The sequence below is a fragment of the Micropterus dolomieu genome, linkage group LG10, assembly GCF_021292245.1.
Source record: "Micropterus dolomieu isolate WLL.071019.BEF.003 ecotype Adirondacks linkage group LG10, ASM2129224v1, whole genome shotgun sequence".
Taxonomy (NCBI): Eukaryota; Metazoa; Chordata; class Actinopteri; order Centrarchiformes; family Centrarchidae; genus Micropterus; species Micropterus dolomieu.
Window position 1 is genome coordinate 4,896,139 of NC_060159.1, and position 26,359 is coordinate 4,922,497.

General features: G+C 40.8%; 1 protein-coding gene across 1 annotated transcript in view; it reads right to left on the reverse strand.

The window, feature by feature from the left end:
• opn5 (opsin 5) overlaps positions 1 to 25,969 on the reverse strand; it is a 37,416-nt gene extending 11,447 nt beyond the window's left edge. Inside the window, exons 1-2 of the mRNA XM_046060888.1 lie at positions 25,837 to 25,969; positions 3,671 to 3,790 (exon numbers count right to left, since the gene is read on the reverse strand). Coding sequence (XP_045916844.1) covers positions 3,671 to 3,790; positions 25,837 to 25,969 — 253 coding nt within the window. The remainder of the gene's footprint in view (positions 1 to 3,670; positions 3,791 to 25,836) is intronic.
• Between the last annotated feature and the right edge of the window lie 390 nt (positions 25,970 to 26,359).

The following is a 26,359-nucleotide window of genomic DNA, read 5'->3' on the forward strand; positions in this document are numbered from 1 at the left end:
TGTTGGAAAATGAAATCTGCATCTCCATAAAGTTGGTCAGCAGCAGGAAGCATGAAGTGCTCTAAAACTTCCTGGTAGACGGCTGCGTTGACCTTGGACCTCAGAAAACACAGTGGACCAACACCAGCAGATGACATGGCACCCCAAACCATCACTGACTGTGGAAACTTTACACTGGACTTCAAGCAACGTGGATTCTGTGCCTCTCCTCTCTTCCTCCAGACTCTGGGACCTTGATTTCCAAAGGAAATGCAAAATTTACTTTCATCAGAGAACATAACTTTGGACCACTCAGCAGCAGTCCAGTCCTTTTTGTCTTTAGCCCAGGCAAGACGCTTCTGACGCTGTGTCTTGTTCAAGAGTGGCTTGACACAAGGAATGCGACAGCTGAAACCCATGTCTTGCATACGTCTGTGCAGGGCCGGCCCTGGGCATAGGCAGAATAGGCAAATGCTAAGGGCGCCGCCCACCCCTTGGGGCGCCCGAGCGCCCAAATTATTTTTGTTATTATTTTTTTATTACTAATACAACTTAAATATTATGGATTAAAAAAAGCGATCGTGAATCCCGGGGGAATCCTGAATCCCCGATCCCCCCGGTCCGACTGAGTGACGCATCAATCTCCATCGCCCCAGCCCTGCTGAAAAAAACCCCATCCGTTACCTGTGTGTGATTGTGAGTGACGGATGGCCGAATTCACTGACACTGATAAGTTGTCATTATGTCAAAAAGACCGAAACCATCTGGTGCCCAGGGAAGAAAAACGCGAAAAACACAGAGGTAGGTAATGATGTGTGATCAGTTTATCTGTGTTGCATTAAGTTAGTTCGACGATCACAATGCCTGTAACGTTCGCTAATTTGAATTGAAACTTGTATTAGAAATGCAAAACTTTCCACATCTGCCATCAAAAATTATGACAAACATTGAGCTCCTGACTTTCCTGCACGAGAAGAAGCTGATGGAAATTTTCCCCAATATGTGGGTCGCTCTGAGAATCTCTGCCACTCTACCTGTGACAGTCGCTGCTGCTGAAAGGAGCTTCTCTAAGCTCAAACTGATTAAAAACTACCTGAGATTTACAATGGCTCAAGAATAGAATAGTTATTTATTTTTTGTGCAATGGTCTTATTTATAATTTTTGGAATGTTACATATGCTGTAAGAAAGGCAAGGAAAGCAAAGGAAAGCAAGGTTTCTGTAATATAGTTTTTTCTGCAATAACATAATATAATATATACATATTTATATTGTATCTATAATACGTTGTGTGTTTGTGTTTCCAAAATATTTTCAAAATAAAGAAAAACAAGACAAACCTGTGCAGTTTGTTTCTGTGTAAGTTTATGAACAAAAATCCAGGGGCATCAGGTGAAATCTTGCCTAGGGCAGCAAATTGGCCAGGGCTGGCCCTGCGTCTGTGCGTGGTGGTTCTTGAAGCACTGACTCCAGCTGCAGTCCACTCTTTGTGAATCTCCCCCACATTTTTTAATGGGTTTTGTTTCACAATCGTCTCCAGGGTGCGGTTATCCCTATTGCTTGTACACTTTTTTCTACCACATCTTTTCCTTCCCTTCGCCTCTCTATTAATGTGCTTGGACACAGAGCTCTGTGAAAAGCCAGCCTCTTTAGCAATGACCTTTTGTGTCTTGCCCTCCTTGTGCAAGGTATTAATAGTCGTCTTTTGGACCGCTGTCAAGTCAGCAGTCTTCCCCATGATTGTGTAGCCTACAGAACTAGACTGAGAGGCCATTTATAGGCCTTTGCAGGTGTTTTGAGTTAATTAGGCACCAGGTGTCTTCAATATTGAACCTTTTCACAATATTCAAATTTTCTGAGATACTGATTTTGGGGTTTTCATTAGTCGACATATTTATGTCAACATTACTTTAAAAACCTGACCACCTGTATTGTGAGTAGTTAGGGTTCATGAGCAATGTCATGAGACAGGGTGAGACCAGATTTAAGTACGGCTAATTGACAAATTTCCTTCTCACATTGCTAAATTTACAGTTAATCATGAACTGGTGCTAATTAGCAGAGTTTCAGGAGCGGGACCACACATCAAGCGCGTCATCGCCAGTATTTCCATAAATACCCACATGTCCTAGGTCCTCCCCTTCGCCCTCGTATCCTGCATCCCTCCCACCCACCCCTTTCTCTGTCCTGCCTCCTGATCTCCTTCCTCCTCTCCATAGGTTTATAGGGGGTCCGTCATGCCCGGGTGCTACGGCGGATTTCCCTATCGTAGCTTCCCCACAACGCTTTCTAATGTCTATTCAGCTACTGCAAGCTTCATACATCTTCTGTTCGTTACTCAATAAATCATTTAATCATACCCGTTGATTATGGTCCTTGCTAGTGAAATGGCCCTTAAAACCTCTGCAAGAGTACTAAGCCAATGAGACAGCGCTGTGCTGAAAGAGGGAGACCCAGAGACTATTCTATGTAGTGCACAAACAGGCGCTGGGAACGGCACCAGGCAGCCATGCGTGCAATATAACATCACAGTGCGCGCACCGGACAGAGGAGATGGGATGCAGCTACCTCCTCTGACCTGTGAGGAGGAGGGAAGAAGAGTAATCACCCTTTACCTGAAGGAGCTTGTGATGCTCTGGGGCATGAAGGCAGGGTTAGGGCGCAGGACAGCCAAGCTGCCGTCCCCTTGGATTCTAAGACATGAGGGAGCCACAGAGAGGGAAGCCAGATCGCTGACTCACTTGGCAGCTGTCAGTGCCAAAAGCAGACGGAGAAAACTCCAGGGGCTTGAAGGGAGTCTTGGACAGGGCGCGTAAAACCAGCGCCAGATACCACTGCCAAGGTGTTGGACGTGCAACAGGCCTGTGCCTGCACACGCCCTTCCTGTCATCGAAACCTTCGTGGCAGGGAGAAATGGCGGCAGCGCAGGTTTTCACCGTACGGAAAGCCAGCCTTCTGTCCAATAGAAGCTGCAGGAATATAAGAACACAGGGCAGGGGGCACGCACCAGAGCTGAAACACAGCAGTGTATGCACAGCAGGTGCCGCTCTCTCTCCCTGGATGGTGATCACCTCTTGTGAGAGACCAAGCCCCTCTAAGCGCAGCCTCTCAGTGGCCAGACCCATATGGGTCACCAGCTAACGCGATCCATATTACCATCCCGTGTACCACCGTTATTATGTCAATAATAATTTACCCCGCAAGAAACGATTAAATGGTAGAAAGCAAATGTGGAGCGATATGTTCATACTAGCCTGTAGTGGTGCAAGGTAGCAGCTAGCTACTTTAGTACGGATATGCCACTATTGGCTTCGTAATATTCAATTTGGATTTCTTGTTGTGTTACCCATACTCTGGTAGTCAGTGTCTCCCCAGTCTGTCGATGTAACTTACGTGACCCACATAACGGCGCAGGAAAACATCACAGTGAAGACCCATTCACTACAGAGGTCTAAATGTCATAAAGTGTGGCGACAATCTCATTTACAATATTAGGTCATCATAAATTGTTCTTTTTTCAATCACAAACCTCAATCATTTTTATTTACTAACTTTAGGCTTATTTACAATGTGATAAATAGCTCTATCAGTTAGCAATGTGTATGGATGTAAAGCTTTAGTCAGAATTTTGTGTAATGAATCTACAAACCTTGTTGGTCAACTATACAGTAAGTGCACACATAAGCTGGTACCTGATATGCCAAAATCGAAGATGGCTAAATTAACAGTCATGAGCTCAGGAGGCTTTAACTTGGTCTTGCGTTTGATGGTCATATAAATGACATAGCCATTCCCTGTTGCAGACATGATTCCTGTAAGAGAGAGAGAGAGAGAGAGGGAGGGAGAGAGAGAGAGAGTTTGAGAAACATTCTATTTGCACTTCTGAGATACTAGTCACACATGTTTCTGCATAACTTTGAATGCATTGTGGGTGCTTCAGCTGGTAGTTAAAGTGAGTAATACTTTCCCAATCACAGGTACTACACTTTCTATTTATATGCATAAGATTTATTAGTTACTTTTTTGTTTGAGTGATATATGTAAATACTGTTGTCTTTAAGCACAATGTAATTTAGCAGAGACATACTACACAGAGGTCAGTGAACAGTGCAGGTAGGCTACAAACACAGGTGTATTTATTCATGTGGCTAATTTAACTAAAATAGCTGTCTGTGTCTGTAGATAAACTGTAAAACTAAAAAACAGCAAACACAGAAAGAGACTAAAATCTTTTATAGCTACCTTGCAGACACAGGTGCATTTTATCATGTGGCTAATTAGACAGGGAATACCTTCTTTCTATGGTATGTATCCTATATCCGCACAATTATACAGTGTCTCACAAAAGTGAGTACACCCCTCACATTTCTGTAAGTATTTGATTATATCTTTTCATGTGACAACACTGAAGAAATGACACTTTGCTACAATGTAAAGTAGTGAGCAGCTTGTATAACAGTGTAAATTTGCTGTCCCCTCAAAATAACACATCATACAACCATTAATGTCTAAACCGCTGGCAACAAAAGTGAGTATATTCCTTAAAAAGCCCAGTACATTGTACAAGCTTACTGTGAGGTTTCAGGGGCAAAAACCAAATGAATTTGAATTTATAGAGGGGTAAAAATGGATTATGGCATGTTTAAATAGATAAAGGAGGTATACAAATAAAAACTTGGCAAAATAGTAATTCAAGGATATCAAACTGAGAACAAAAAATGAGTTAAGTGCAGATGGAAGTGGGGCAGGAACAGGAAGCATACCGTCAGTGCAATAATCCTAGTATAATAAACTTCTACCATCCCACAGAATGGCACACATGAGAAGAGAATAAAGTCTGGGTGACTGTTGAGTCTGACAATGGGGGATATGTTTTCTCTGTGACCAAACCAGCACCTTACATTTGTAGTAACAGTAATGTGACTTTATTTTCATACCTAGTGTGACCATGCTTCAGCATTGGTTAAATACAAAACATTAATTGGCTCGCTATTTTCAGACTACATTTGCTGAGGATAGCTAGCTACACAGTTCTAGGTGGAGTTCTACTTATGCCTAAGTAGGCTCCGTTCCTGAGTAATTCTTTCTCAGGTTACATGTTTGTGTTTATGTAGGTGAAAGATCACCAGCCATTTTTGTGAGCAGGTCTGACGTTGTTGTATAGCTAATGTGTTAGCATTTACCTATTTACCTAACAAATGTAATATTTAGCCTCCTTCATCTGTTTTGGTCTCCATTACCTCTTTCCAAAAAAATGTGGCTCTTTAGCATTACTTTTTACATGTTCAATGTTTTTCACCAGCTATTTTCTAACTCTGTCTGGCTGCATTTGGTGCTGGGCAGGTAGCACACAATGTGTTGTCAGAGCAGTTCTGCCTGCTGCTGCTGGAAACTACTGAGAAGTTAATGAGAGCTGTGAGACTGTGCACAGTACATTTGATGACCACAAAACAAAAATGATAAGCTATAAAGCTGTTGTCCAGCTGGGAAATCATTCTCTGTGGGAGTGCAGGCATTCGACTCATTATTAATATAAAACAAAAAAACTTATCGGAATAGCTCATCTGACTTAAACACCGGGATAAGAGGACTATGTCTCAATATAGCTTGGTACTACAGTGTAGTATTAGATCATGAGTTTCTGATATTAAGTGTTGCATGTTGAAAGATTTTCAGCAGTTCACTGATTGGATGTCTAGTCTGGGTAGCCATTCAGCTGTGTGACATGTGAAACAGGAAGTCCTAGGATGCTCAATGAACTAAAGTGGTGCAATCATGTTTTATTCAAATAAGATATGATATATGTAAGACCAGGTCTATTCTTTGATTTACACTGAGCTAGAGAGGGTAGTTGGAGCTTTTATCTCCTCCAGGCTTCATTACTGCAACAACTAGGTTGTGAGCTATGAACTGACTACAGTCAGTGCACACAGCTGTTGCAGCCCCAAAAGACGCGATTTGAGAAATTGTTCCAAAATGTTACTGCTGGTAGTTAAAGCTTTGGTATCAGCATGATGACTGCTTAAAATCCTCTGGCTAGTGGTTAAATCTCCTCTCGTTAAGTTAGTTAAGTCTTTATTGAGGGGCCTTAAACAAATTTCTATGTAAATGCATTCTCCCAGTTATTTGAAATTGTTTTAATGACCATTTTCTTAATTCACTACTTTCATTTATTTAAAGGTCTATTACAGTTATAATCGTTTTGATAATGTAATGCATTGAAGCATGTTGAAAAGTTTATTGTTCATGATCATGTCAGACTCAGTAGTTAAAAAAACTTAAGTGTGTGAAAAGCAAACATTCTTAAAGCTAATAAATCTCAGTAAATAATCCTAATATAATGCTATTTTCATCATGCACATTGGTTTTACACTCACACCAACTCTGACGTCAGACAACTAATTTAGTATTTATTTAGTGAGTAAATTGTTGCTTAGTTCTGCAATCTCAGTAACAATAGCTATTGATTTAATTGCCTGAAAGCTTGCAATTTGTGACCATACAAACGTCCCCCATCACTTTACCTGTCAGTGTTTCTTTTGTCCCACATGACATGAATGCAGCATTAGTTCTTGGGCTAAATTAAACTATTAACAAAATACTATACATGAAAGATATGTCACAAGAATATTAGTGTGCCTGGTTGGTTTGTATCAGGAAATTTGTCTCAAAGTAAGCAGCCCTTATTTGGAAATGGGGTGGAAGGGGTCAGTCACAATCTTTCCTGCTCGCCTCACTGTCCTGGAGGCATACAGGTCCTGGAGGGATGGTAGATTGCAGCCAATCACCTTCTCTGCAGAGCAAATGCAGTCTGTCCTTGTCCTTGGCAGTAGCAGCAGCACACCAGGTGATGATGCAGAGGTGAGGATGGACTCAATGATGGCGGTGTAGAAGTGCACCATCATTATCTTTGGGCAGATTGAACTTCCTCATGCTGCCTCCTGTCAGACAGGAAGTCAGTTCGCCTACAGACCTATTGGCCCAGTATGGATCAGAGGTGGTACAACAAAAGGCGCTCAAATGAATTACCTACCGCAGAGGTCGGTTCTCCAGTCGTTAAGTCCAGTGGTCCTTGGTTTTTTGGGGACAAGGATGATGGTGGAGGATTTGAAGCAGGCTGGTGCATGGCATGTCTCCAGTGAGGTTTTAAAAAGGTGAAAACCGGAGACAGCTGATCAGCACAGTGCTTCAGAGTGGATGGAGAGAAAGAGTCTTGCCCAACTGCTTTGAGGAGGTCCTGCCTCCTGACCAGTCTGTTGACATCCCTCTCCGGGATGGAGGAGGTAGGTTAGGATGCAGCCTCTGAAATGCCACAGGTCTCTGCTGAGGTGGGGAAGGTGGAGCTGGTGGACTAGAGCTGACTGATGGAGTAATTTTTTTCAAAGTGACAGTAGAATTCATTCAGTTAGCTGGCCAGTCCCAAGTTAATGGAGTGGGGGGGCTTTAGGTTTGTAGTTCATGATCTGTCTGAGCCCCCTCCAGACAGAAGCAGAATCATTAGCTTAGAATTGGTGTTCTCACACCGCCTTGCTAAACCTGTACTTGGACTCCCTAAACCTGGCCCTAAACACTTCTTGTCCTTTTCCAACCTTAGCTGTCAAGGGAGTGAGTTTAGCTTTCAACCAGGGTTTGTCATTGTCATAACTCCCCCTGGTGCGCGATGGTATACAGCACTTCTCACAGAAGCTGATGTAGCCTCTGCATGTTCATCTAGACTGTTGGTAGCAGCTCTGAAAACAGCACAGAGCTTTAATTTCAGGTGGACCACAAGGTGGTTACAGTGTCCCAGGGCAGCACGGATGTTGTGAAAGTCACTGTTTACTGTAGTATAACAGTGATCCAGAATATTCTCCTCTCTGGTCAGACATTTAATGAACTGTATTTGGGGAGTTCGTGGCTGAGATTACCTTTGTTAAAGTCCCAGTGTACAATAACATAATAAGAAGGAGTCCAGGTCCGCCAATAATTCCACTGATGACAACAGAAAAGTGGGAAAAAAATCAACTGGTGGTCCAAGGAATTAAAAGTGGTGAACCAGAAACAGGGTCATGACTGGCCACGGTTCTTTGAAGCAAGCAAACATTCAGTCGACCAACTGTACATTACCTGTAAGGAGCTAACAAGTCTGACCATGACTGTGGTACTGTGGTATATGTGTTTGAGTTCAGCTCAGCATCTTACTACCCAGAACCTAAAAATTTCACTTCAGTCTCTCTCCTTTTTAAGAGGGGGCGAGGTGACTGATACTAGAACTAATAGCCATGGATGCAGGGAGGGGCCCATAGAGAAAGCTTATCTACAGGGTCCAAATTTTAGTGCGACGCCTCTGACCAACAGTGTCAATTCTTGACAGCTAATGTATAATTTTTTTGCTGTGACAGTGTGCTTGTTCTTGTGCAATCAGTTAAACAATTTAAGCAGTTGAACAAAGACAAGCACACTATAAAACTCCATTAAATTGACACAAACAAGCTTCAGACAGATTCAGACAGAATAAACCAGAATATAGCCTCAGGGGCCTTCACCACCCATATAAATATTAGAAATTTCATCTTGCTTAATAATTTAATTATTTGTCTTCATTATAAGGTAAGACTGTTGTGTCATCCAGGTCATAGTTGTTTTTAGCATCACCTTCATAAATGATTCCTCTGGTTGATGTAGAGGCAGTTTTCTCATTTAGACATCAAACAGGTAGACAGTTCTTCATCTTCGCCTTTTTTACCTGCTCCACATCGTCTACAACAATTGTGCTAACAAGGCCTTTAAAAGGGAAGTTGCTAACAGTATAGGGCTGATTTCTGATGAGCAAAGCCATATACAGGGCTGTTTTTAGGCATAGGAGAACAAGGATGGAGACAGCTGGAGGGGTGCTAAACAGGATGAAGAGGGGGGTTTTTTTAATTGACTTCAGATGCCCACTGTACTTTGAAAGGTTTGTCACACGGATGTCCAATGTGCACATTATATTACTGAATAAACAAGCTGTACTAAGCACCTGATTCCCATGCAGGAATCTGCATACAGATTCTATAAGGCATCATTCAGGGGTGTAGTGGGACTGAAATTCAGCCCGGGACTTTGAGGTGGAGAGGCCTTTTATGCGAGCGCCCTTTGGGGGCATGCAGAAATATTTATTTGCAATGATTATATATACATGTTAGTTTTTTTGTTGTATACAGTCAATCAGATTACGCTGAAGACCTTCAAGAAACTTCAGGAGGACACCTGCCTCTTCAGCTTGCACTGAACAAGACCAGGTGGTCAGTCAGACTGCTAAAATACTTAAATATACTCAAAAACTACAATTCATTCCCATAAAATAGAGCTGTGGTTGTGTGTGTGTGTGTGTGTGTGTGTGTGTGTGTGTGTGTGTGTGTGTGTGTGTGTGTGTGTGTGTGCATAAAAATCAAATCCCTCATCTACAGCTCTGAGTAGGCCTATCCCTGGCTCAGCTTCCGCTGTGCTGCACCCCACTCTGCTTTACTGATTGTACAGTGTACATATGTATGAGAAGAACATCAGTAATAAATATAAATTGAATGAATTCTATCTATGCATAATATTTTTGCCTACCCGCCGTGCACACTGCCCCTGTACCTGTCACTGTTTTGTCTGGTCCCATTGACCTCTTCATCCTACTGCTCCTCCTCTCTCCTTCTCTTCCTCCTCCTCCTACTCATTGACAGGTCATCCTCCCCCTGTCTCTCTGCATCACCTCCACTGACCTTAACAGCTAAAAAACATAGAGATTCCTTGCCTATAGAAGGATGTTGTCTTTGTGTGATAACCCATTGCAAACTGTTGTTTATAATATAGTATATATAAATATATAGCCATAAATGCATAGCTAAATACTTTCAGTAGCCTATAAAATAAAAGCATTAGCCTCCTAATCATGCGCCTGTTTCTGCCTGTGCAGGGTCCTGTATCACCTGTCTGTTGTGCCAGTATTTTTTCTTCTTAATTCTTCTTTTTTGGGCACCACACATTTTTTTCCCTCTTTCTCTCTTTTCATCTCATTTACTGTCCATGTTGTGCTTCTCACACAACCCAGCGCTGAGTTCAGCCCGACAAAACATTTTGAGATTGAACTCTCCCCAGATGGAAAGTAAACTCCTTTGATTTCAGCAAATACGAGGATTTCAGTCCGAGTATAGGCTACTGGTTTGGACCAGTCTGATAGACACACAGGCAGCGTTCTCTGCAGCTGAACCGGCTGGCGCGGATCATAAAGTAATACATTATAAACTGAAATATAAAAACTCCTGACCCCCTGGTCGGTTTGGCCTGAAATGGACATTCCCGATTCCCAATCGCCCTAATGGCCAATCTGCCCCTGGCGTCATCATTGTTGAAACTGCTCTCCACTCCTATTTTGTGGCCCTATATTGCATTTTCTCACACAGCTGTGTATGAATCATGTTATTATTTTGTTACTTACATACTGTGAATCTGACTTTCAAGACTGAGAAAGGCTCCTCTGTAGACAACACAAATATTCTACTGTCTTAAATGTTTATGCACTGCTCTGCTCGGGGCTAGATGCTCCACATTGTCTAGGATGTGGGACCTCTGGCCCAGCTGAATTCTTTTTGAGTACTCTGTTTCTTTCTCTACTTTAATAAATACCAAAAGACAACTGTTTGATAAAATGCATTTATTTATTCAATTCTCCACTGTGAAATACGCAATTTCTATGACAAGCACCCGGTTCTTTCACATAATGGAATGGCAAGGAGCAGCAGTGAATGATGCAAGCAGAGCATTGTTTTGCATGTATTGATGATATTTTGCAGGTGAACCACACCTCTTAAATGCTGTTGTTTGTTGTACGTATATTTTTCTACTGTTCAGACCTGCAACAGAGCCACCATATAAGTGCCTATGTATATTACAGAAATACTATAAACACTTTATAAAATATCATAGATGATTAAATAGATATATCTCATTGGGAAATACTTGAATCCAGCATGTTATATTTTCATAAACCATTCAGTTGTAAAATATCCAAAAAATTTCACTAATTGTACAATACATAGCGTTGATTGTGCACAGCTGTAAGTACAGTATGTGTAGCACACTCACCGGCCACTTTATTAGGCCCACCTGTTCAATTGCTTGTTAATGCAAATAACTAATCAGCCAATCACACGACAGCAACTCAATGCATTTAGGCATGTAGACGTGGTCTGAGTATTTCAGAAACTACTGATCTACTGGGATTTTCAGCACAACCATCTCTAGGGTTCACAGAGAATGGTCCGAACAAGAGAAAATATCCAGTGAGCAGCAGTTGTGTGGCTGAAAAGGCCTTGTTGATGTCAGAGGAGAATGGGCAGACCATGAAAGCATGGATCCATCCTGCCTTGTATCAACGGTTCAGGCTGGTGGTGTAATGGTGTGGGGGATATTTTCTTGGCACACTTTGGGCCTGTTAGTACCAACTGAGCATCGCGTAAACATGACAGCCTACCTGAGTCTTGTTGCTGACCATGTCCATCCCTTTATGTTCACAGTGTACTATCTTCTGATGGCTACTTCCAACAGGATAATGCACCATGTCACACAGCTCAAATCATCTTAAAACCCTTGACGCCAATTGTCGCGAATTCGCATCATATCTCATCCTTGCAGGATACATCCTTGCATCCTCAACCTTTTGCAAGCCCTGGTTTCTCGTTTATGCCTGTTGTCGCTAATTTGCATCATACCTACACATACCTGAATTTATATGTTGTCTATATTCTATAGACAAATTAACAATCTTCACTTAATTTAACATCAGCTTGAAAGCAAATGAAAACACAAATAATTTTTTTGGTTTTTTGATTGTAAAAAAATTCAGGCGTTAAGGGATTAAACTGGCTTCTTGAACATGATAATGAGTTCACTGTACTCCACTGGCCTTCACAGCCACCAGATCTCAATCCAATGTAGCACCTTTGGGATGTAGTGGAACAGAAGATTCTCATCATGGATGTGCAGCCGACAAATCTGCAGCAACTGCGGGATGCTATCATGTCAATATGGACAAAAGTCTCTGAAGAATGTTTCCAACACTTTATTTAAAGTGCGCCACAAAGAATTAAGGCAGTTCTGAAGGCAAAAGGGGGTCCAACCTGGGACTAGCAAGGTGTACCTCATAGTGTGATGAGTGTATTTGATGAATGCCAGTTTTAACTAAACTTAAGGAGTTTGGTGCAGAGCATGTAAAGCATGCTTGAATTTAGGTTGACTACCACTATCTTACACACAATATTATTTAGCAATTTAAACCAGCACAACCTACATTTATTATTGTAAAATGAACAATAGAGCAAGGCTAAAGATACACTTCATCATCTTAATGTGTTCTCTAGTTCTCATGTCCGTCTTCATCATACAAATGAATGCAGGTGCATTCTCTTATTTGACAGCTTCTGTATAACACCACTATCACTACCACAATCTGACCGCTGACCAGCTCATTAACAGAAAGGTAAAAACATCCGTTCTCATTTTCTTCCTTTACACTTTTCTAAAAAATGACTCTTGGCCCGGAGTAATAACGTAATTATCCTTTCAGTCAAAAACCTGCTGTCCTGTCAGCTGCTTCCCATTCGTTTGTTTTGCGCAAATATCTTTTTTAGAGGGCACTTGAAGTAAAATGGCAAATTCAATTCATAAATAACACAATGAGTGTACTGTACCACTCCTCATTTCCATGCACTCATATGATGCACTGCACCAGAAAAAAACCCCAACTGCAAATATAGACCCTCAGCCAAGATTGGACTGTTGGCGCATTCCCACATGAAGCCATGTGGGAAAAGAGACCACGCAAGGAATTTCAATTGACAAAAAATGAATTGCATATCATGCTGGCTCTTCCTCTGTCAATCTGTTTCTCTCCCCGTATTTTATGAAGCTGCTTTTATATTTGATAATATTATCTATTGTGTTTTGATTGCCACTTAACTTATCTCGTTGTTGCTGCTGCTCTGATTAGTTCATTTTTACACACTGACCGAAAAAGAGTATATGTTAAAACTATAAGCATAGCCTTTTCCTCTAGATAAAATAACAAATGTTATTCTAACTGTAATGCTTTAATTTCAAATAATTTAGCCTACTTTTTTTATCTTACACAGTTCTCAAAACCTTTGTTTTTCTCAATGGCAACACATGGGTCAAGATTTAGTGTAATATGTTCATTGAATAAAGCTATGGTTAAGAATACAGGATTTGCTGAGAAGCTCTGCACATGCATTTGTTATGATTGCATTACTTATGAGATTTAAAAAATTGAATTGTTACTTAATAGTCCAACAAAAAAAAATGCCAGCTTGGTGTCTGTCTTCCAGCCTTTTATTTCACAAAGCTCTCACGAACGTCCGGATCCACAGCATACCTCAAGACACTGTGTCCAACTAGGGTATAAGTGTGGAAGGCATTTTGTCAGGCTTTGGGAGCCACCTCCAGCCTTTGTTTGGGGTACCATCCACAACAGGCAGATGGACCTGGAGATGGCACTGCATTTCGGCTTGTCACCTCTCCTTCTGGAGCAAATATCTGCGCTGGGTAGATTATCCCCACAACTCCCTTACCAGCTCTGCCACTAACACTGTACCTGGTTTTCATCCTACCCTGTTTCCCATCCAGGAGGTCAAAGTTGCAGTTCTGACTGTACATGCCAAAATGCATAGGTGCCTTCGGATTTGGAGGAAAGCCTGGGTATATTTGATCCACGCAGCAGCTCGCAACCAACGCCTGACTGACCGGTGTCATGTGCCTGCTCCATCTTACCAGATGGGTCAGAAGGTGTGGGTGTCCTCTAAGGATCTCCCTCTTCAGGTGGAGTTCCATAAGTTGGCACCTCGTTTTGTGGGTCCCTTTGTTATTGACAGTGTTATAAACCCCAATGGCGGTGAGACTTGCTTCTATGAAGATTTACCCCGATGTGTCTCTGACCAAGCCTGTCTCCTCCTTTCCTCTATTGGTAACATATAATAAGAGCAAGTCTGATAGATATTTGTTAAGATTATATAAGTCTGATAGTTTGATAGGTTGTTCAATACCTGTGCTGCAGCATTCTGAGTGATTTGTAGCTTATTTATTGGCGTGAAGCACATGCCGCAGTTGCATTTAGGGCATTTCTAAATCTAATTTTGGTAGTTTAATGGTGGAAAAAATGGTCATCACACCAGGCACGTGGTTCAAAAGGGTTGTACTTAAGTCTGCAAATTAGTCAATGACCCAGTAATAATGTCTCTAATCAGCCACCTGTTTACTGGTTACAACTTATTATTTATTCTTCATTTGCTATTTCAGAGCTGTTCATTAACATTGTATATATTATATACTGTATACCAAATCCACCTACCTCAAGTTCATAACTCCTGCACATAATAGTTTGCACTATGCTCTATTGCACTATTCACATGTATGTGAATGTGCACTATTGTCTCAATCTATCTATATTGTTTTTGTTTATAGTGTGTATATATTGTGTTCTTTATACTGTAGCCTGTGTCTAATTTTATTATTGTATGCCTGTATTATTATACTGTATACCTTGTATGTGTACACATACCTGGCACATAAAGCTGATTCTGATTCTGATTCTTATTCTGATTAGTCATGGATGTGTTTTGGGAAAACCAAAGAAGATAAACCGATGCAATAAACAAATCAGAATGTCATCTGCCATTCCCTTTAAAAGCCAGGTGTGCTTGTACCTTGGTGCATTGCTATTTAAATGTTGCATGAATAGCACATTATCAAAACCATAAGAAAATACAAATAAATAAAAAAAGTGTGATGCAGACTCGCAGCAGAGAAATAGATAAAGCTCATGTGAACAAGCGAGAAAGTGAGTGTGTGAGTGTTGACGTGATATAAAACTTTTTTTGATCATGAAGCCTGATGTGAACCACAGTTCTGTGGTTTATATGTGAAGTGTAGGAATTACACTGCAGGCTGGAGTCTCCAACAGCAGTGACAGACTGATAGATAGATCCACATTAAATACGCTTATCTCCTCTATAAAAGGTCTCCTTACTCTGCCGCATTATTATAGGCCATGATAAATTGTTCATGGGTCACATCTCTCTCTTCCAGGGGATTTCTTTATTGGGTGTTGTATTGACGTGTGATTGTTTTCTTTAACGATTTACTTTAAATTAGAGAGGCTGCTGTCAGTGCATCCTGACCGATCCTGTTGGTATTTCGGGAGATTTAAATAATCCATGAAGGTACGTTGCTGTACCTTGTGCATAAATGTGCACAGCATTTTTCCTAATAAGAGGAGGACTCCACAACCAACCCGCTATTAATCACTTGATCCGAGGATATAACTGTGATGTGCACATCACTAGAACCCACCTATGCAGGCCCATCTTACTATCTGAATAATGTGCCCTTTAAAAAGCAGGGAAATACTTTAGACCAGGTGTTTGTTGGTCATTAGAGCAATCGCTTTCTGCTACCTCAAGATAGCAATCCCTGACAACACCTCATTCTAAGACCAACACTCCTATGGGTGCTACTTCCACAATGTGGGCACTAGAAGTGAAAATGACATCTGTGTCAGTTGGAAACTAGCAATGACATTTGGGCTACTACACATTGCAAAAGTCGAGTCTGCTGGTAGTAAAAGCATGGATAAGTCTCTCAGCGTACTTTACCATATTTCCGAGGTGGAAAAGGCATTTTACTACATACCTTATATGAAATTTAAGTTTTAGATCTGGGTCCAGAAGCACACCAAGATTTTTTATTAGGGGCTTGTTATTTTGTGTCAGGGATTTAAAGTTCAAGTACAGTAGCTATCTTTGGTCCTTAATTAAAGCAATAAAAGTCTTACCTTTGTTCAGCTGTAGGAAATTATGAGACATCCACAGTTTGATGTGATCAATGCATGAAAGCAACGAATCACTAGCACTGCTGTCATTAGGGGATAAAGAAGCATACTGTTGCGTGTCATCAGCATAGCTATGGAAATCAATCCAATACTCTCTGATGATGTATCCCGGATTGAGCAGTCCCGGGCCCAGAATGGAGACTTGAGGAACCCTATAAGATCTTCTCATTTTATCAGAGGAATGGTAAAATGGTGACAATAAATTCTCTGTCAGATGAATAAGTCCTGAACCAGTTTAGGCCAGAACCTGAGAGGCCAACAGAATTCGGTAAACTGTTGATGAAGATGATCGACCTAAACCCTAAGGTCTTACACTCATAAAAGACACATTTTTTATCAAACAGAACTGCGGCCATTTTGGATTTCCTGTGTAAACTGTTGTTATACAAGTGTTTGAGGCCTTTAGGATCATCATTAGTTGAACTAGTTAATATTACGATTTGATGTCACATTTGGGCTTGACGGTGGCACGTCAGCTCCACAGTGCTCCCTAATGACATCTTAGCCTTTAAACAGCTAGGGATGCTCACAAACTTACGAAACTTGGCATACACGTCAAAAGGGTGGATTTTGTTGTGTGAAATGGTTCTGATGAATGGTTCAAAAGATAAATAAAGACACATGGCTTTTCTATGTTGCAAATTTAGATTTTTATAAGTGCTAACTGGTTTGACAGTAACTGTGGTTGACTCCTTCCAAATTTTATGTGCTTGACAAGAGTCCTGGTCTGAGTCTGAGTTAGAGTCATTGTGCCACCTATTGGCAGCAAGAAGTAAACCTTGTGTGACAATCATCATTTGATTTACATGAAATTTTTACTGTGCGGTCCACACATACTGAAAAATAATGTATTAGTTAATTAATTGATTAAAATTAGGCAAGGTGAATGGTAGGGCACATTTCACAAAGTGCTTTACATAAAACAAAGCAGAAAAGGGCAATATAAAAAAAGACGAAAATTAATTAAAAAAGTAAAAGGGCACAGAACATAAAAACAACATAAAACATAAAAGTAAAAGTTACAGTGAAGTGTAAGATATTAATCAAAAGCCTAAAATTTGCTTTACTAAAATGCAGTAGCAACAAGATAAACCTTGATGTAAAAGAACATAGTATCAGCAGATCTGCAGTTTTCTGGGAGATGCTTCATTTTTTTACGTTTGCAACTATTATCAAGTTCTCAATCTCATCGAATATCTATCAAACAATAACAAAACATGACATATCTATATAAGTCTGCACTTCAATATTAAAAAACATAAATATTGTCATCTCAGGAGGTAGAGCGGGTTGCTTCTTAATCAAAAGATTGGCGGTTCAATCCCCCGCTCCTCCAGGCTGAATGTCAAAGTGTTCTTGGGCTAGAATGTGTGTGAATGTTTGTTTCTGTTTGAACACTTAGGCGCTATACAAATACAGAGCATTTACATTTACCACCACCACTGCATCTCCACCATTCCCCTTCCCAGTCACCAAGGTAAAGTCAACAGCAGTTACCTCCTCCTGCCATTAGTATTCAAGGCTTCAATGGAGACAGGGATGAAGGAATTCCTATAACTGTTTTTCATGGCAATAGAGACCTTTAGGTGTAGGCCATAAGGTAACAGTTTATACTCTGAATTAGGATTGGGAGGATGGGCACAATATATATCACCCCAGGTCAACCCGGTCTCACTCCCAAGTCGTCACATATGGACGCTTGGTCAAGAGCCATAATCGTCAGTTTGTGACGCACTAGGGATCCTTTTGACGTCATAGTTCGACGTATTGAGGGAAGCCCTGTTGTGTCAGTTTTTGATGGTAAAGGCAAGTATGATATTTAAGAGAAAAGACGAAGTAAGGAGGTGATTGGGGTGGATAGAGGGCCAGAACCCGGACCTTGAAGCAGGAGAACAGGGTTTGTGTCCCGTGCGAAACAAAACATTAAATGTTTTTATTTAGGCGAGTGAGGTACATTGATATTAACGTTAGTTAACTTAAGTCTTAATTGACATACATAGCTATTTTAACCCATACCATGATCTTTTCCTAACCTTAACCAAGTAGTTTTGTTGCCTAAACCCAACCAAGTACTTTCTGTGCCTAAACCTAACGAAACTGCAACGTTTCACGACTTTAATTATGCGCGTTTCAACATGGCAATGTATCGAAACGTTACGTTTTAACTTGAAAGTGTAACCGAATATTGCATATTTATTGTTGCTAAGCGTTGCTAACTTGACTGTGGGTCCCTAAACATCAATAATTGATGCAAAAGGGCTACCCAAGTCTTTAAAAAGCGACGACAAAGGGCCTTGACCAAGGCGAGTAGGGAGTGAGACTGTGTTGCCCAGGTATTTTACTTGCCACCTCAACAATCTTAGCCAGGGCATGTCTCTCTTTAGTCCCAACGTTGTCATACCAGCAGATAATAGAAAATGAGATGACAAACTCAGGAAAAGCTCTATAGAACAATGTCATTAGATAGAAGTTTCCTTAAGCAAGAAAGGCGTTACTGGTCCTTCTTGCAGAACATTTAAATATTACCTTTTGAAGGAACTCTGATGTCTATCCACAAATATTTTGTTTTAGAGACATTAAGTTGTAGAAAATAGTTTTCACACCAAGAAGGAAAGTCAGACCATGACCAGTTTCACATAGCTGCATAACTGATTTAGCCTTCTGATTGCTTAACTGTTCTCATTACTGTCAATATAACTGACTGAGTGACTGAGACTGACCTATACCCAGACAACAATTCCTCATAACCTCTCTTCTTCCAGCCCTGCTGTTAAATCAAGGCTTTAAATTCCCAGTGGGTTGATTTGGTGTCTCAATGAAGGCACCAACCAGGGTTGCTAGGAGACCCTGTTATGACACAGTGTTTCCCACAGAAGGGGGGGGCAGCAGAGTATATTATATTTCTATTTCTAGTAGATTATTTCTTATTTTACCACCTTGCTGCTCACCTTGCTTTTCCCTTCATTCAGTTATCTGTATTTGTAAAATATCCATCGTGTCCGTGTCTTGTAACGTAACACCAGATAACGTCTCTGTGTTTCTCTGTAAAATGCTAAAATGGGTCGCCGAATATACTTATGTCTGTGTGAGAGAAACACTGACATGTGAAGCTGCCATAGCTGTATCCTGCAGCCTTTTGAGCATGTTCCATGCCACATGCGTATCTGTGCGCATAATACTGCTGCCTATTGTTTTTCACAATAAAAATGGTATTGGTTAAATAGCTAAACAGAGGACAGAGAAATAGAGATAACAGCCTATTTATACCAGGGGTACAACACAACAGAAGAAGCTAGATGATAACTAAAACTGAAAGCAGAAGCACATAAGCCTAAGATTGCTCACATTCAGTGCATTTACATTCCACAGCTGATATGAATCATGTGAGCAGACCTACGCTGTGAACGTGTGTTTGCGTGGGATCTGTGTTCACACAAATCAATACAAAGATTAAAATGCTCTTGTCAGGCCTTTGGTTTCATGAGGTCTCTATGGGATTATCCTGCTCCTTACAAGCACTTCATGTGAGTCAGTGTATGTGTAGGAGTGTGCTCGTGTGTTTGTGCGTGTGTGCACGTGTTGATGAGATGGGAGGGTTGCCCGTGTGAAGCGAATGACATTAAGACTTTCAAACGATACCTGTTACAGCACCAGCACTGAGATTTAGACCTACTGAAGATGCTTAGATGGAATAAAAAAAGTGTTTAAAATTGCATTGAGATTAAAACACACAATACTGTCTGCTGAGGAAGACGGTGAGATGAAGGTCAAAGCTCTGGAAAAAGGCTTGTGAGGAGACCATAAGTAAAGATTAATTACTGTTTTCAAGCAAATAGAAAATATGCTAGCTGTATTATAACAGTATGGCCAAACACATCTTCAAATAGTTTTACTGGTGAGATAAAGTCTATATATACAACAGTATCTCCAATTCAGATTCAATGAAGTGTGAATGACGCCAGAATGGTATTTGGCATTGTTATTGTAGCCTACCATAGTTCCCTAATGCTGGCAACAACTTTGACTGGCTAATCTAATGTTAACTAACGTTAGTGTTAGCTTAGCAGTGAGTGACCAAGGTCCACATCATATATCATAATATTAATAAAGTTATTAAGTTAGGGTTAACTTGAAAAAGCAACAGGCAACAAAGTGTTTATTTTCAGGTTTATTTACGACTATTATCATATCGTTATATCTTGAGGATTACTGTAACAAAGACCAACATGTAGCCTACTCCAGACCTTTCTTCGCCTACAGCATGTTCAAACTGTTTGATGCTACTGTCCATTATGCATTCACAGTCACATGGTTGGCACATGAACAGGCGAGAGAGGTCCACTGTAATTCAAACTCCCCAAACAAACCAGCACACCCTTGATTTCATTGCCCTATCACATACACAGGTCTATTCCACCTCTCTCAACATTGCTATAAAACAAAAAGGCTACCTATTAATCATTAAACCTATATTCAGCTTTCATTCAGCAGTCTTAATCAATATTCGGATACTTGATATCTGTGAGCTGAATAGTTAGTATCCAATGAAATAAGATGGAACAGCTCCATGCATCAATTGAATAAATATCTATTTGCTCATTACCAGTATGCTGTTGTTAAAATTGTAGCTTTTTGCACATCTTTGTCAAGGAATATAATCGTTTGAATACCCCACCCAATTAACTGTAATCATCTCTCCTTATGTCATTGTCTAGTCAAGCCAGGGTGTTGAAGTAGCAGCGGAGGAGAGAGACAGGGAGGAAGAAGAAGTTGTAGACTTTTTTACCCTCCTGCTATGATGCAGGCGTTTTTTTAATTAACACCCCAAACAAGATGCAAAAACCCTTTGGTGAAGAAGGTTTTTACCGATAGAGGTGGCGCAAACAGGAAGTAGCTGGCGTAATGAACGTCACACTTGTCCCACACAGACAGCCTGGTCTTTGCAAGGCAACTGACTGAGTTGTATTTTCGTGACTGGAACGTCAGACTGGAGACATGGGCGCTGGAGAACGGACAGAGATAATGGTCAAGAAGAGGCGTTTCGAACAGGTGGTGGAGGTCTTACGAATTATAGACAGTAGGGGCCGAAGCTACAGAGGAAATAAGAACGAGGTTGCATATACCTTGGACAACAAAAGCCTCGACCACGGAATTTTTTGGAACTAATAATTCTGTTGGAAAAGTATGATGTGTGCTTGAAAGAGCATCTCAGTAACGTGACTGAGAAGAGCAAAAAGTTGCATGTGTCAACAACATCCAGAAAAAAGCTGTAATGTTTTACTGTCCAGCTGGATGCAGGACACAGGACTTAATGGCACAAGACCAGTGCTCAGTCGTTCTGAGGTATGTGACTGACGTTGTCCAAAAGAGACTTGTCACAGTGGTCCTATGCAGTCGTTTGTTAATCTCTTAACATTCCAACGGCCAGCTCACGGGCCGCCAGGTCCTGGCGGCAGCTTTCGGTTTGCGCACACAGCTGCTATGTTAACTTCATACTCATATGATACACCGTTTGAAAGCTAAAAACCACATGATTCGACCAATGCAAACCATTTGAAGATACAACCACCACAGTGGGTACAATCAGCGCTAAGACATACACTTAGAAAAACTCATACCATGTTACCAGTATATGGTCTCTACGAGAATAACTATGAAGCTGAATATGAAAAAGATACACCTACAAACAATGAGTCTTTTGATGCTGAGAATAACACACCTCACACACCAATACAGCCTGGAGGGGGTTATCAAAGTCAGTCTGACACATGACAGATACACTCATTCATGACTTAAGGCGAAGGCCAAGAGACAAAAAACAGATACTCCTCTGTATTGGTAGGCGTTGGCCAGTAATGCGTTACTCAATATAGTAATGTTATTACTTTTCTCAGTGTTACAGTGCTACAGCCAGTAATCAAAGTAATGTTGTGTTACTGCGTTACTGTACACACCATCCTTAAAGTGAATGCGCGACTGCTCAGCAGGTCAGTGGCACCGGACCTGATGTTAGCCAAAAAGCTAAATAAAGATGGCACAACGAGGGAGAGAGGCATTCTTTCCACATCTGTGTTCCCATTATTGTATCACAGTCTAAGATGCATTAGTGTTGTAAACTCTGTGTGACCCGCTAAATACTGCTCTTATAAATGCGCAGACAGTATCTCAAAAGTTGGGATTTACTTGCTGTGTTTTTTTATTTCAGCTGGCGGCATCAAGAAACGTTATATGTTTTGTAAAAACCACACTCCTTGCTGCTGTTATGAATATGATATTAGTTAAAAAGTCGTGAGAGACTGCTTTGTTTGGGGGGAAGGGTATTTATTCATGAAATTATTACTTATTATACTTTTTAAAGAAGTAATACATAACTAGTAACTTATTACATTTTCTATGTAACTTGCTCATCACTGGTAACATGTGTTACATCTCATATAAATACAGTCATTGGAAAATGAAGACAGGTTTTTTTGGATTGATGAGTGACGGACCACGATTCACCCGGTCCAAACAACAGGACCGGGTGCCACGGCGGGTGTGGTGATCACAGGGTTGAGAGGATTAATTTAAAAATGTAATCTGGTACAATTGCTAATTACTTGTTTAAAAATGTCATGTAATCAAAGTACCACAAAATAAAAGTAATGTATCCTGATTACTTTTAGTTACTTTTTAATTACTTCAATGCCAAATAGGAAAATAAAGACAGGATAAGTATGTGTTGTCAGCTCAGTGTATCTTTAGAGAAACATAGATTATATGATATGCTTTGCACTGTCACCAATATGGCAGCACCTGGCCCATCAAAGTTTTGTAGGTATTCTTGATGATATTTAGGTTTGTCATTTGGAAAACCATTTTAAAATGTCACTCATTCTGCACTTGTATTAATTCAGAGTCAAATCTCAGTGTGAAGCTGCTGAAGCACAGTGTTTCTGGGACCCGGCCCTACTGGTTACTGTACAAAAACACAACTTTTTCCCCTGATTTTGGTGAAACTGGTTCATATTTGATGGAGAAATATTAGAAATATAGAAAAATTTTATTCCAGTTTTCTCTCTGATGTCCTCTGCTGCTCTGCCTCAACTCTGTGAGTTTCCTGATGGACAGATAGCTTTACTTGCTGAAATTAGTAAACAGCTAGCTAACTGCTTTTATTTGCTCAGTTAGCTGTGCAGCCACTGGTCAGATTAGCTCACTCTGCCCGCATGGCCTTTAACATTAAACTAGCTAGTCAGCTAACTATAAGAGTCCAGCCAGCATGCCTCTTCTTTGGATGCTCCAGCATCCAAAGATGCTGATGCGCTCCCATGTCAGGAACGGCTGGCTTTGCAAATGCTGCAGTTTGCAAAGCGAGCCAACTTTTTTGGCTGACGGAAGAGTTAAATGCTCCCACACTTTGGAGGTTTGAGGTTGTGAAGGTGTTAATACTAATGTTGCTTTACTAACTTTACTGTTCAAGCCAGTAAGGTGATGGTGTCACTTTCGTAACTGTCACTTCCAAACTTCAACTGTTACCAAGCGTGTTCTCAACAATTACCCCCTTTGTAGCCCTGCCTACGTGAAGCTGTCTCCAGTTGGATTTAATTTCCAGGAAAGGTCAAGGACAAATTTGATTTGTCTGTTGAACTATAATTGCAGTCAATAACTGACGTCAGTAAACTGCATAATAAGAAAATGTTCTTTTGGATCATACTAGTCCAAACGCCAAAAGATATTAAAAGCAAATATGATACATTTCATACTGATATATCAGCCTGCATACTTTCCAAGAAGGCACTAAGAAGAAGCATACTTTAGCACAGACACTAAATGCTTATATAAAGTGTCATGGTTTTGGGTTGTGGTTGTGTATTTTTTCCTGTGTCGTGTTTTCTGCCATTTCTTCTTGTAGGCTACTTATCACCAGTGGTGGAAAGAAACAAAGTACAAGTACTTCATAACTTTTCAGTATCTGTACTTTACTTGAGTATTTGTAGTTGGTGCAACTTTTTACTTACACTTAACATTCTGCACCAGACCTTGTTACATCAGTATTAGCATGCAGCGCACCAGAGTGGAGCAGCAGTGAAAAACAAATGTAAAACTGATAAAGCCGGCTTGGCGTGAATCAACTTCGTCCAGCTGATGCGACACTGGCATCCACAGTGATAGAAATCAAGAAGCTCTGACCCTAAAGGAACAGTTGCTGCTCCACCAAATGACCCAGCAGATTGGCCCCCAGACTTCATGAGGTCTGAGTTAGTGTAGTCTGTTCAAACCGGCACAGGATTTTTCTTGAAGAGGTTTCTATTCAGGCTTCTTACAGAGGGAGGAAAGTAGTGAGAGCATTGTGGTGTCAGGTGTGACTGTGCAGCAGACTGGGCTCTGTTTTGGGGCTGTGAGTCGCAGCCAGTTTGTGACAGAGTGGTTATGTAGCTGGTAGAGTTTGGCTATATGAACATCTAAAAACTGAAGCTAGCCTTGCTCTGTTTGGGACTGTGAGGTGAACTTTATCAGAGGGGCTGAAGTTAACATCTCTGTGGATTTGTGGTGAGATTTCTGCCTGAACATAAGTGTTTCAGTTACTTTTTGGTTTCCACTTCCTCGTCTCATTCTTACATACCCAAACTCCCAAAGGGGGTTCTGTGTCTGTCAGATGGGCTGAAGGGGATACCACCACAACAGCAGAGCAATAACGCAGATTAACCCCCCTACATATAGGAAATATTCATTGTTCCTCTTTTGATTCAGTTTTCCTTATTGTGATTCGCTACAACTTATAATGCTATATTCCAGTCTGTCTGAGTGAATTTAAAAAGACAGATTGCGTTTTGTAAGATCAATAGATTTGAATGTGTAGTACTTTTTACTTTTGATTACTGAAGTATTTTTAAAACCAGGTACTTTATTATTTTTACTTGAGTGACATTTTTTGTGTGGTATCTGTACTTGTACTTAGGTATGAAAATTGAGTTCTTCTTCCACCACTGCTTATCAATAACTGCCTCTGTGTTCTTGTGCCTGCTCTTGATGTTTTGTCAGTTGTTTCTGTGCTGTCTTATTATGGTACATCACCCTTGTGTGTCGTTGTGAGTTTTACTTCCTGGTTTATTTTGTAATCGTCAGTATCCGGTGCTCATGTATAGCTTTGTTCCTGTTGTGTCTGATTAGTCCCTCGTGTCTTTCACCTGTTCGCTTCCTCCCTGCTCGTTTGCTCTGTCAGTTTTAAGCCCTCACTTCTGTTGTGTCCTTGTTGTATGTTGAGGGTTCTGTCCTGCCGCTGTATTTTGGATTACTCTACCCAGTTTCTGGAATATGTTACTTTTGGATTCAGCCTTTGTTGGACATCTGCCTTGCTTCCACGTAAGCCTGTTTAAGTTTCATTTTAAATAAATCACAATAACTGCATCCTGTTATGTCGGTGTCTGCATTTGGGTCCACACATCCACCTCACCTGCATCAGCACTCAGCCCTGACAAAAAGAAAAATATATGCTTACTTCAGACTCTCTCTCTGTGGGTAGGACTGGTTGATATAAAAGCTTCTCTAGTTCCTCTTGCAGTAGGAATTTTTGCCATTAATTTAGCAGATATAGAGAAGTTTCTTCTTGTTTTTGTTACAGGTTGATTGTAACCAGTTGAAGGAAGATCCTACCACTTTCTCTTTGTAGGGGACCAGTTGGTTTCATGGATGAAGACAACTAAATTGTGCTCTCAAATGACTTAATTTGAGTTCTTGAATATATAATTGATTTGCCCAAATTCACAGAAAATAACCTTAAGTTACATTTTATCATATGTTTAAGGGATGTGAGTGATGACACAGTATTGTTCAAGAGGCGGTGAGATGTTGCTGACACTGTCTCGAACACTGGCATGATTGAGCCTGATTGTAGCAACACTTGATGTCACTTTCAGGGAAATGAGGAAATTTATGAAGAGACAGCATCCGTCACAATAAGGGACTGACCTATGACACAGATGTAAAAAGCTGCAATGATATCCGCCTCTCTGGAGAGTCTTGAGGCGAAAGGGTCACCACGGAGAAGATAATGAGGGATGTAGGACGGGTGCGGCCACGTCTCATTCTCCATCACTGCCATCAGCGGGGAAGGTCCTGTGAAGTGGAGGAAAAGACTGAGTCAGTGAAGCTGCTTTGTCAAACAGCAAACACTTCCCACACGGAGGCATCAGGTAAGCTACTAAATGTAAATGCTTTTACACTACATCCACACACAGGGGCAATTTGGGTTTCAGTATCTTGCCCAAGGACCCTTCAATATGCAGCCTGGGGGAGCCAGGATTGAACCGCCGGCCTTCCGATTAACAACCAAGCTGCTCTACCTCCTGAGCCACAGCCGCCCTAATTTATATATTACAAAGAGTGCAATGAGACAACTTCTGTTGTGAACTAGCACTATATAAATAAAATTAAATGGACCTAGACAGGCACTGTATAAATGCAAACACATAGGCTTACAAACAGGTATAGA